Genomic DNA, 12,871 nt, shown 5'->3' on the forward strand with positions numbered 1-12,871 from the left:
ACGAGACACTGGTACAGGCCAGAGTCATTGAACTGCACCTCCACCAGTGTGAGGACACGGCACCCGGCGACCATCCCCACGTCCACCACATGCTGTGCGTTGGACAGGTCCACAGCCCGCGTAACGATGGTACCGTTGGCGACTCGGACGCCCCCAAACCAAGAGCTGGTCACGGGGATGCTGGCGTTGTAGCAGCAATACATCTGGGCATGGTGAGAGATCTGCAGCCTCAGAGAGGGCCGGTCCGCCTGTAAAGTCAGCTTCTCGCCCTGCACGACCACTAGGGGGAACACAAGCAACAACAATGATGTATTGTTATGTATTAACCTTCATTAAAATGGTGCCATAAAGAGGTTTCATGTAAGCAATAAAGTTGCAAATGCACAGAATAATAAACAATAGACCCAAAAGGGTAATGTGATAGAACAGTCAGCCATCTGTTCTGACAGGAGATGTGGTTCACTGAGCACATCTCCGAGCTAAATGTAGAGTGGATATCTTTTTTGTACAGAGTCTGTACAAAAAGCTTGTAAAGTTGTAGTTTGTACAGGTCTATAGTTTTCTACATGACATGTACAAATGCCTTATTTATACAGGCCCTAAAAGATCATATCATCTACACATTTCTAATGTATTTTGTTCAAATCAGAGTCTGGAGCCACAGATATTGTATTTTTTAAATTAACTTTGCGTTACTCACCAACAAAGCTGCACAGGACAAAGATTGTAACTGCACCCATCCTCTTCACATTAATGTGCAAAGCAGAACTAAAAGACAAAATAAAGCTAGTGGAATGTCACCACACCCGTCCAGGCTCTCACTGCTGTTCTGATGATACTGGTGGTGTCTTGTTTTTCTCTCAGTCAGGATGTACGCTCCAATCATTTTCAGCAGTCCCCCATTTGCATAAAACTGAAGGAAACTACCTTGTTACAGCCGATACATTTAGACTGTGTATATGCAGAATATTATGGAAAATGAAATACATAAATATGTTATTTTTTGTAGTTTAATGTCTCTATGTTCATAGTCCTACTGTATGCAATCTCAACCCCAATCAGTCTTCCACCCCAAATCAATAAGTAGCTAATAACTATATAAAATGACAGAACAGGAATTTGTTTACCCCATTTATTTATATAAAAAAAAAAAAGATAAAAAAAAAGAACGTACCACATTTTTTCTTAAGTACACATCATTAAAAACCCTCTTACACAATAAAATCAAAACCCAAATACACAGAATAGTTCTTGGATATTCATTGTTTATAGACAGACAAAATCGTGCCTATTGTATACAGAGCGAAACATGGTGAGAGCTCAAATCCTATTGCAGTTATGGAGATGGACACAAACACAGAGAGAGTACAGACCACCCCTGAGAGAGGCTCAAGTCGCCCTAATAAAGACCCAAGCCCTGAAACCAACCAATCAGAATCCTGGATTTATCTCTCAATTCATCTCAATTCATCTCCCTCCCTTACTGTCAGCCCACCATCAGAACAGTGCTTGTGTTTATAGACTTGAGAGCCCTTTATGAAGAAAACCACTTGATCATCTGAACAAGGCACCACTCTATAAATACATTTTCTATACATATATGTATTTGTATAATAGGATACATGAGGAAAAGCAACTGAAGGAGAGAGAGAGAGAAGCGCCTGTAGTTGTTCACCCAGTGCTGCGGTGGAAGTGTGGAGGTATTACTGTAAGCTGGTGTTAGCTGGCTTTCACCTGCTGATCATTGCAGTTCAATGTTGAACAATCCCTGGTCGAGATTATCTCTTTAACCTTATCCCATTGGCAGGCTGGATTGGCCACAGTACGGAATGAGTTTGCACTCAAAACTCGCAAATGGCAGAATATGCTGATTGCAATATTTGCATAATTGTCAAACGTCATCACTCATGCATAAACTGGTTACAGACTAGTCTTTTTTCTCTCTCTCCATTATTGGCAAATGCATAGTACATAATTACATGAAGCTTCTTTGAAAAACAACAACAACTAATAACAAAAACCTCCCCGACCCGTTTAAGTAAATCAAGTGAAACACACAGACATACGGTATGATAAAACTGTGTGCTAGGAAAAGGTGATCAGACTATCATAAGAAGTGAAGGGGTGATCAAGACGTGTATATAGCTCAATACACTTTACTAAACACACCTCGAGACAGACAACAGAGAGAGAGGGGCCGTAGCTATACTGGTTGCTCTGCTCACCCTTTCACTATATTCCTACAAGGTCCACATTTATATACAAATCTTAAGAGGAAGACAGGATGTAGATCAAATGAAAGCCAAAGTGAATGAGAGAGGAGGGGCGGGGAGGGGAGGGGAGAGAGGAGGGGAGGGGGGAGAGACGACAGAAACGAGGCAGCAATGTTCAAACGCAAACTCGTAACATTTAATTGACTTCTGACAGTCAAGCGACTAATGGCACCATCATTTGCATAATTTCATACTAAGGTTTAGTAGGGTCAAAGGTCAAAGGGGGCTTATGTTGGTGTTCAACAACGATGAGAATGCATACTAGGAAGTGATCATGACTACTGCTATTACAGTACTGGTAAGAGTGACATCCCAACAACAACCGAAGCTTCAACGTTTCCTCAGTGTCCTTATCTGACTCTATAGAGACAGTCTGCATGTCTGGGAACGCCCATACAGGCTCTAGGAATGCCCACAATAGACGCTGGGTTAGCTGGCTCATCAGCCTGGCTGGGGGCGTGGTCAGGGTGGGGTAAATCCCCCGTTCTATCCATTCAGCAAAGTTAGAATTTAGCTGATAGCCCAGCCCAGGCAGACACGATCGGGGATTTAACCACCGCAGTAAACGCACATCTGAGCAGACGTCTTGTGTTCTGCTCTAGAACCCCCAAACCTGTAGTTTAGAGCCGCAGCACCGTCTTTTGGTGAGTCAGCCCATGAGATATATGGGCGGTTTTACCCCACTCGCGCGCCAGCCGTTTAACATTTTGTGGGCGTTCCCACACATGCCGACTCTCTCTATTATCTTGTTGCTCTTTGCCTTGTCTCTTTCTGGGACAGGTCCTGTGTTTCACGTTGTCGTTTGCCAGTGGTGTCAGGTGACCAGTCCTCTATCCGGGTCAGTACAGTACACATTGTTGCAGTCACACTGGCTTCGGTCTTAAACTGACACTAACAGATTATGTCGACCCTTTCTTTCTTTTTCGCTGAGGAAAAGCTGCACATTCTGCAACAGATGGTATTTTTCCTTTGTAAAGTCTATGTGGATGAAAACACATTGACTCTGTCTGGGGTGGAAGTTGGTCATAAGGCTAGGGCAGTATGTTTTAAACACAGTATATACTATTCTTCATCTTTACATTCATTCCCCTTGGTACAGTCTTGAAAACAGGCATCTTTCAGTGATAACCCATCTTCCTTGGTGGGCAATCCACTACCTAAAGTTGCCAACATATTTGAATTTGGAGAGCGTAAAAGCGACTAACTGTAGCAGGCTGTGCCAGTGAGCCGTCACTCTCCAATTCAGCATTAGGCGACATGCTAAATATACACACGAAGACGCGCCGTAAGAATCAGAAACAGCTAGTATGAGGATCTAACGGTACTTGCTTATGTCTTTGGTCCTGTGCGCATGGCCACAGTTCAATGCCACTTACTCAGGAATGATATCATTATCATAATTACAATCAAACTCCTGAATAAAATACAAAGAGATAGTCCAATTTTGATACAAATATTGCTACCAGTGAAGAATATACTCTTTGAACTAATAACATATCTAACAGCATTATCATACAAATTGTAACCCCCGCCTTAAGTCCATGTTTTGTCTCAGGAGCTTCCAAGCTCCTATTTGGAGGAAAGTTGACACTGCAAGACGTTACAATGAAGCAGGCTAGCAGAAACAGCACCGGTACTGACTGAACCTCCCTTTGTGAACACTGCTGTAGCACTGGGCTGTGTGTGTGTGTGTGTGTGTGTGTGTGTGTGTGTGTGTGTGTGTGTGTGTGTGTGTGTGTGTGTGTGTGTGTGTGTGTGTGTGTGTGTGTGTGTGTGTGTGTGTGTGTGTGTGTGTGTGTGTGTGTGTGTGTGTGTGTGTGTGTGTGTGTGTGTGTCTCTGTGTGTGTGTCTGTCTGTCTGTCTGTGTGTGTGTCTGTGTGAGCTGGCTTCAAATAAACCAAAGTAACAATGGCTTTTCCCTTGTTTAACTCTCCCACCCTCACTGCACTCTTTAGCGCCCCCTACCTTTCATCTCTATTACACATTCCAGGTTTGCCTTCTTTTCTCTCTCTCTCTCTCTCTCTCTCTTCTCTCTCTCCCTCTCTCTCTCGCCCAGTGCTGTTAGCAGTTTCACTCAGGTGAGGCAGCTCTTTGACCTAACAGCACTCAGAGGAATAAATAAAAGGCAGTAAACACCAACAAGTCTCTATCGCTAACAATATGATTAGCTATTATAGTGCGCCACTATATATAAATGTTTCTCAAAGTTGACCTAATGGCGGTAAGATAGTTATACACCTTGTAACACACATACACACACTTTCCTGCATGACGAGGGCTGGCCATACAAAGGAAACAAAAAAAAAAAACTACACCGAATAGAGAATCAAAGTATATTGCAAAATATGTGTTGTGAATAATCTGTGTGGGTCCAATTGGATTTGATCAGAAAAAGTGCATTTCTGCTGTACTTTGACTAGAAATAACACTATATGTCAGCAGAAGTATTTCAGACAATACATCTTAAAATGTTACATTGCCCTCTAAAGGCTTGCCATGCATTATGTCGGATTGACCCTTTACATTGTATCTGCCATTGGTAATAATGTAACTAGTTGTTGTAGCGTGCATGTTTCTGGTGTGCGCATGTGTGTTACACAGCATGTGTGTTACAGCAGGTCAGAGGTCACAATCACAACATCTTGTTAGGCAGCATCTCTCACGGCAACATATTGCTCCATTTTTTGGCACCTCCCACACAAACGTAGGATCTCTCGTTATTTCTGTCTAGCTCTCTACCAAGCATGCACACACACACACACACACACACGCACACACACACACACAAACAAACAAACAAACAAACAGGCAAACGTACACACACGATACACACACACCTCCCATGTTGCATCACTGAACCACTGCATCGTGCACAAACTCGTGCTCTCCCCCTCCGCCTCGCACAAACTTCCTGGTTGGCTACAAGCAGCTGTGATGCAAATTCAGCAAGGGTCCAGGCATGACAGTGTTGAGGGATTTCCAGGCAATCCTCTGAAAGTCACTCTTGCACTTCAACCGAGCACCAGTCATATCTAAACAGGAGAAAACCCAAGGAAAAGGTTGAAATAATTGTAGACATAAAAAAAAAAATGTAATTTTTTTTTTTTTTAGTGACACTCTACAAAACTAAACAAAGGGGCCATTTACACCTGGCACTAACATGCGTTTTCTGTGATCAGATTGCAATCGGATAGTGCTTGACCACATGAGCCCTGATTTCATTTACACCTGGCGTTAGCATGCGTTTTGGGTGATCAGATTGCAATCTGATCACCCAAAATGGGTGTCCTCTCAATCTGCATACAGTTGCATTTACACTTGTGTTCAATGTGTTCACAATGCGTCCCTGACCGCCTCCGGAGGTGGTTTGGCCGATCAGATTGCAATCCGTCTTCAATGTGTCTTGGGGGCGTTTACACTTGTACTTGCAAGTGGTCAAGCACTATCCGATTGCAATCTGATCACAGAAAATGCATGTTAGTGCCAGGTGTAAAAGTACTTTCTAAGGGGTTGTGGGTAACTAACTTTAGTCTTTGATTGACAAATGATAACACAAGAGTAGATCCTCTATATTTGAGATATATACAAGATACAAGATACTTTATTGCCACACAACCAGGTTGGTGGTATTTGGTTTCGGTACAGTGTATTATAAGCTCTGACTGAAACGTGAAAAATAGAACATGTATACATTTACCCCCCTTCCCAAAAATAAATACACACAAGGACAAGTGAAACATACTGAATGATGAACTTCCAAACTTAGCTTGTTGCAGTTTTTTCGCAGTCTACCACATGCAGTCAAACAAATCACTTCATATCAAGATCCTGCATCTAAGAGGCCATTTACACCTGGCGCTAACATGCGTTTCCTGTGATCAGATTGCAATCAGTTTGTATTTTATCACTTCAGCCTGATTCCATTTACACCTGGCGTTAACATGCATTTTCTGCAATCAGATTGCAATCAGATTGCAGAAATGGGTGTCCTCTCAATCCGCATAAAGTTGCTGTATCCAGATTGAGAGGACACATTGCATTTACACTTGTGCTCAATGTGTACACAATGCATCCCTGACCACCTCCGGAGGTGGTTTGGCCGATCAGATTGCATTTGGGGGTGTTTACACCTGGCATTTCAAGTGATACAACACAATCTGATTGCAATCTGATCACAGAAAACGCATGTTAGCGCCAGGTGTAAATGGCCTCTAAATGCTTTGGCAACGGATGAATAATTACAAACAAATCCAGTCTCAAAGACTAGAGAGTGATCAGTTCAAACAGATGGTTGAAGCGCCTCACCTGACCAGCAGGTGGCGCAATGGTGTCTCATTGGAAGTTGCCACCCTCCAGAGAGAACTTGGAAAGGGCCTCCTGCAGCCTGTGGTGCTCTTCCTCAACAGTCTGCAACACACAGATCAATATCACCTTAGGAAGCTAGGAAGCTAGGAAGGAAGGACACACGCACACACACACACACACACACACACACACACACACACACACACACACACACACACACACACACACACACACCTTCTTTGTTCACTCCCCACCCAACACACCCACCAACAACTCCCACACAACTCCCCCACCTCCTGTTAACATCCTCTCTCCGTCTCTCTCTCTGACACGAGCGCTGGACATAATAGCTATTTTCAGAGAAGTCCAATTTCACGAGGCAATCTTCAGCCAGGCAGTAACAGAGGTGCTTAAGTGGTTTTCTGTTCTCCGGTTTCTCTTTTGGGCCATTTTGGCCCCATCTGTCCAAAGTATACCCCGTCTCTGAGGATGATTTAAAGTAAGGAGCTACTTAAATCATCCTTGATGCCCGCACCCCTGCGTCTCTTTACACTCAACTCTCGTCTTTTGTTTACGTCTCTCATCTTTATTTTGCCTCTGTCATACTTCAGCTCCCTCGGCTGCTTCGCTCCGTATTCTCATCTATCGCTCCCCCCCTCCTCCACCTCCACTCACCTGTCCCCCCCCCCCCCACCTCCACTCACCTGTAGTCTGTTCAGCTTCTCCTCCAGACTGTGGAGTCTCCTGCGCACCTCCTCCATCCTCTCCTGGGACAACACCAGTGGCGCGCTCATGCCCCCCTCCTCCTCCTCCTCCTCCTCTCCCTTCATCCCTCCCCCCTCCTCTCCTCCTCCTCCTCCTCCGTTATCCTCCCCCTCCACTCCTGCGTCTGTGCTCTGACTTTCCTCTGTGGATGGAAAGACAGCATTGACTCAAGTTGTGTTTTGCGTCAAATACAGGAGCTGCTATGTGATTAGATGCCATGATGATACGAGCGTACCTGTTGACTGAAAGCTGTCTGTATCTTGGCTCGGCCTTTCCGATCGCTCTCCTCCGTTCTCCTCATCCGGGTGCGAGTCCTCCGATAGGCTGATGCTGCCGACCAATAGCCTTTTCAGCTTCATGACTAACAGAGGAGACAGAGTAACGTTCAGTGGCTTTGCATGAATGAAATAAGCTTCACAAATTACATAGGGTTACCAGGGGCACGGCTAGTGGAAACTGCAAAATTGCACGCCGCAAAACCTCTTTCGGACAGTCCGCGTTCTCCATTAAGGGGTCTCAAATGTGGAACACACTGCCGGAGGAAATAAAACAACCTAGAAATTAAGGGTTTTAATAAAAACGTCAAAGACTGGTTGAAGCTCCACCAGGTTTGTACACACTCTTAGGAGTGTGTACAATAAGTACACACTCCTAACTAAACTGAACATAATTTGAACTGTCTTAACTGTGATATTTGAATTGTTACTGTACTGAAAGTTGACCTGAATTTTACGTTTCTGATCTTTGCTATGTGTCTTTTTATTGTATTTTGCTGTATTTTTGTGTATTATTATTTTTATTTTACAGGAATGTCTGGTTACATCTAGGGACTGGCATTGCAAACTAGCCCTGGGCTATACATGCTTTGGTACAACACATCATAGGTTTATTGACATTTTATGTTGTGAACACTATATGTACGTGTACCTGTCCCTATTCAAATAAACAAATAAATGAAAAATGAATGAATATTAATTAATAATAATTAATAATAATAATTCATTATTATGAGAAAGAAAGCAGGCCAGTGATAATAAAAAAGAAGAAGTCCACAGGTGCAAAATTCACCTTCATCCAATGCTATATTGGCAACTTTCTCCTGATCGCTGTTGGAGTGGCCTATCAGGTCGAAGCCTTTGTCTGACAGGAAGTCGATCAGGGAGTGGCGGGGGTCTTCAGACTTGTCACTCGTCAGACTTTCCTTATCTCGATCTACAGACGGACACAAAGCGTCACTTTGGCTCCAGCCTCGAGAAATGCAGAACAATAAAAACACATTTGAAACTGTTTATGCCGAATAATGTTCGGCTGATAAGAGGCGGCGCGCTCACTGCTGCTGCTCTTCAAACCTCCGTTCTCCATCGGACTCAAAGGGGCGGTCAGCCTGAGGGGAGAGAACAGGAGGGAGAGGACAGGAGGGAGAGGACAGGAGGGAGAGGACAGGAGGGAGGAGGAACAGGAGGGAGGAGGAACAGGAGGAAGGGTCATCTTGATGTTTTGAGAGGAGTGAGATTTCGGTGAGCGATGAATGAGTCTCATCAAACACACTTACGCTGTGGGACTATAGGCTCCTCCCCCTCCTGCTCCTCCGGGAGGCAACGCCAACCTCATGGAAGTTCCAGAGCTCCGTTTCAGATCATCTACTGCCGTCCTTATCACCTCCTGCCAGCTACACGCGCACACACAAGTCTGATTACAATTCATCCAACTTAAAGGAGAATTTCCTGGCAATAATTATGATTTGGCCACTCACCCAGCGATGTCCGCGGCGTTTCTGGCCGTCCTAGCGTTGTTTTGAGATCAATAGCGTCCAAGTCAGTTGTAAAATGGAGCTGATTTGCGGCCAAGTGTGAGCCTGTCTTTCCTGCATCTAAATAGCTATTTTTATTCCCGTTTTCGCCACATATCGTCGTAATGTGATCCCTCAAGAACCACCAGAGTGATATTTCGCCAAAGGCCGTTTCCTGGAGTCTCCCAGGGATCAAATTGCCTCAAACGTGATCTCGGTCACCAAGTCTCGTCAAGTCCCGCGATACTTTCCTGCCGACTGGCCAACTACAGGTAGGACGCTTTGCGGTGGTGGTTTTAGCGTAACCTATGTGGGGTTTGGCATAACCTTCGTTATTTCGAATCCCACATAGGTTACGCCAAACCCCACATAGGTTACGCTAAAACCACCACCGCAAAGCGTGTACCTGTAGTTGGCCAGCCGGCAGGAAAGTATCGCGGGACTTGACGAGACTTGGTGACCGAGATCACGTTTGAGGTAATTTGATCCCTGTGAGAGTCCAGGAAATGGCCTGGGGCGAAATATCACTCTGGTGGATGTTGAGGGATCACATTATGACCATATGTGGCGAAAACGGGAATAAAAATAGCTATTTAGATGCAGGAAAGACAGGCTCACACTTGGCCCCAAATCAGCTCCATTTTACAACTGACTTGGACGCTATTGATCTCAAAACAACGCTAGGACGGCCAGAAACGCCGCGGACATCGCTGGGTGAGTGGCCAAATCATAATTATTGCCAGGAGATGGGTCCAGGTTCAAAAAAACCGAAATTCTCCTTTAAAACGATCAAAACAAAACATCAACATCTCTTTCTCTTCCTCTCCCACACTCACGTCTTCCTCTCTCCGACAGACTGAGCCACCAGTTCGTAGATCTGAGCGCCGCTCTCCCAGGTAAAGATCACATAGAAGGCCTTTTTATCTGCCAGAATAAAGCACAGGAGTTGGAAGGTTTGGAGGGTATCGGTGTCCCAAGAGAGGCGACCTGTGTCTGTCCATAGAACTACAGTATTTCTCTCTTCTTGTGTCTATAGCCGCTTTCACACCAGCCTTGAAAGCCGGAAAATGCACGGAAAATGGGATCCGCGCCTCCGATGTGAAAGTTGTGAACGCGGGTTGGTGGATAATTGTGTTGCGCCTTTCGTTCAGCCAGTGGACCTAGTAACAGTGCCGGGTTACCCTGCAACCCGCCTCCACCTGAAAGCGTAGGAGCGGCAACACGGAACGGTGCGAATGGTCAGCTCATTCATAAAAAAAGATACAGGGGAAACCACCTCATGCAGCAAGAAAGGCATAAGTGAAAGTAAAAAAAAGTTGCCTATACAATCATGACTGCAGGATGCGCCAGGAGGAATGCTCCATGCCTGTAAGTAGGTTAGGCTTTATGCTCAAACGATGTTGACATTAGTAGGTAAAATTAACGGATATAATAATAAGCTTCAGAGGACTATAGCTGTCTGTGGCGAGTTGGTCTGAGGATATTCCCTCTGGAAACCAGCTCCAGAACTGAATCTGTCTATCTAGCCAGTTGTGCGTTCCCTTACAAAAACTACTAACGTTATAGTAGTCATGTGCATTTACAGCCTATACTATTCCCCCGACGAACGTTATGCAGACTGCAGCTGTTTGATATGCGGGCATTGTCTTTCAGAACGGACGCTAATTAGGCTACTTCATGGGAATAATTTGCTTTACAAAAAACTGGAACCAAAAGATAAGAATTAGCTTTAGTTGTACCTAAAACATGATGGTGCCTCTGTGATCCATAAAGTCGATCAGATGAATATTGAAAGCCGTGTTACCATGCTGCATGTGGACAACACTTTTTATCACTTTGATGCTTAACGACCGCAGCTGCACCTCGTTAGCTGGCGTACATCGGCGATGTTTGGTTGTTGAATGAATTTGTTCAGCATACAGTAGCCTAGGCTACACTAACCTATGAAAATATTAATTTGGGCTAGGAGGAGCTGGGTGGAAATGCCTCCGCTCGCCTTTCAATCCGGGAGCGGTGGCTGTCACCTGAAAGCACACCGCAGGACGGGAATGTGGCGGTGCTGCTTGGCTCTGTGTGAAAGCAATTTCTGTGGCGAGGCTGCCGGCTTTGCGGGCCTTCCGAACTGCAATTTTGCGCGATCTGTGTGTGAAAGCGGCTTATGTGTCTGTGTGCGCCTGCTGCCTGGGTTGGCTGCTGACCTGTGGCCACCTCACGTAGGAAGACCGAGTCCAGCTTGATGATGGGACTCAGCATCTGCTTGCCCTCCTGTGATGATCCAAGAGCGATGTTGCTCTTGCTCTGGCACTTGAGGACCATCTTGTCATCCTGCCGCTGTATGAGCACCAGCAGGTCCCCGAGCAACACACACTGCACCTCTGAGACAGAGGGAGGAGAGGGACAGAGAGACAGCGGGGAAGATGTAGAGAGAGAGAGAGAGAGAGAGAGAGAGCAAGAGGTTATGTAGGTATGTAGTTATGTATTTTCTTAAGCCAAGTAGCTACTTTGATCACAGTGACAGTTGTGCGATTACAGCTGGGTTTCCATCCAACTATTTGTGTTGCTAATCATGATGTACTGACTTTGAAAAGCTAATTTAAGAAGGTAAAATTCCCTCAATGTTACAAAAGAGTTTTTGTGAATTCTTTATTTATTTATGTTTTTGTCAATGATGAATGAAATGCATTTTGTTGAGTAAATAATGAGGATATTATCAGCCCGACAAATCGTTAAATTTCATCGCACCACAGTTGAAAAGTGGCTTTGGCTCTTCTGAAATGTCTGTCAAATATTTGCCCATCACAAAATCATCATAATGAAATGTCGTGGATGTGATTTTTGTTTAACACTCAGGAAGTCTATTTATTCCCTTCAACCCAGCTGATTGTAATCACACCTAATATGAATATGACTTTTGAAACAAAAGATAATGTAAAACTCGCTTGACAGCTGGATGGAAAGACGGCTTCTGTAGCATTGCTGAAAAAGCAGGACGCAGATAATCGCATTGAGTTTGGTACACTGTGTGATGTGTGCGCTTATAGTTACCAATAGCTTTTTCCTTGGTGACTCTCCAAATCAGAGGGCCTTCATAAATCATGTTCTTCTGGGTCAGGTCCATGTTCTGAGAAAAGAGAGAGAGTGATGAGAGAAGTCCTCGTAACAAGAACATCCCAACTAAAAGCTGTATAGTACAATAAAGAGTGTGTGCATGTGAGGGACTAAGCCATTTTATAATAAACATGGAACGCACCACCATACGCATTTGTCAAAATGATGCTGGCAAAGATCCAGATGCCCATAAAATCACCCACAGAAAACAAATGAAACTTCTCTTTTATTGCCCGTTGACGTTTGGGGACAAGACCTTTACCAGGACATTTCTCATGGACAAGACCTTTACCAGGACATTTCTCATGGCATCAATTAGAGACACGGCAGGGATTAACCTGTATTGGGAATCTTCATTTGTCTTCTACCAACCTTGTCTGGAGAACCTTACCCTGTATTCAGTGTACAGCTCATTACTGGGTTTGAGCCCTGACGTGTCCAATCTCCGCTGGTAGTCCTTCAGAGTCTGGAAACAGAGGGAGAGATGAGCAGGTCAGAACAGAGGGAGAGATGAGCAGGTCAGAACAGAGGGAGAGATGAGCAGGTCAGAACAGAGGGAGAGATGAGCAGGTCAGAACAGAGGGAGAGATGAGCAGGTCAGAACAGAGAGAGAGATGAGCAGGTCAGAACA

At 44.7% G+C, this 12,871-nt stretch overlaps 1 protein-coding gene across 4 annotated transcripts in view; it reads right to left on the bottom strand.

The window, feature by feature from the left end:
• Positions 1-1,136: 1,136 nt before the first annotated feature.
• Positions 1,137-12,871, bottom strand: part of arhgef1 (Rho guanine nucleotide exchange factor (GEF) 1) — an 89,526-nt gene continuing 77,791 nt past the window's right edge. For all 4 annotated transcript variants that reach the window (XM_083661231.1, XM_083661232.1, XM_083661230.1 and 1 more), the window contains 11 exons: positions 12,632-12,706; positions 12,178-12,253; positions 11,331-11,507; positions 9,969-10,056; positions 8,896-9,012; positions 8,675-8,727; positions 8,412-8,555; positions 7,579-7,704; positions 7,283-7,485; positions 6,579-6,680; positions 1,137-5,305 (listed from right to left, as the gene is read on the bottom strand). In XM_083661231.1, coding sequence (XP_083517357.1) covers positions 6,606-6,680; positions 7,283-7,485; positions 7,579-7,704; positions 8,412-8,555; positions 8,675-8,727; positions 8,896-9,012; positions 9,969-10,056; positions 11,331-11,507; positions 12,178-12,253; positions 12,632-12,706 — 1,134 coding nt within the window. In that variant the 3' untranslated portion in view covers positions 1,137-5,305; positions 6,579-6,605. The remainder of the gene's footprint in view (positions 5,306-6,578; positions 6,681-7,282; positions 7,486-7,578; positions 7,705-8,411; positions 8,556-8,674; positions 8,728-8,895; positions 9,013-9,968; positions 10,057-11,330; positions 11,508-12,177; positions 12,254-12,631; positions 12,707-12,871) is intronic.

The sequence above is a fragment of the Poromitra crassiceps genome (assembly GCF_964638095.1).
Source record: "Poromitra crassiceps genome assembly, chromosome: 26".
Taxonomy (NCBI): Eukaryota; Metazoa; Chordata; class Actinopteri; order Beryciformes; family Melamphaidae; genus Poromitra; species Poromitra crassiceps.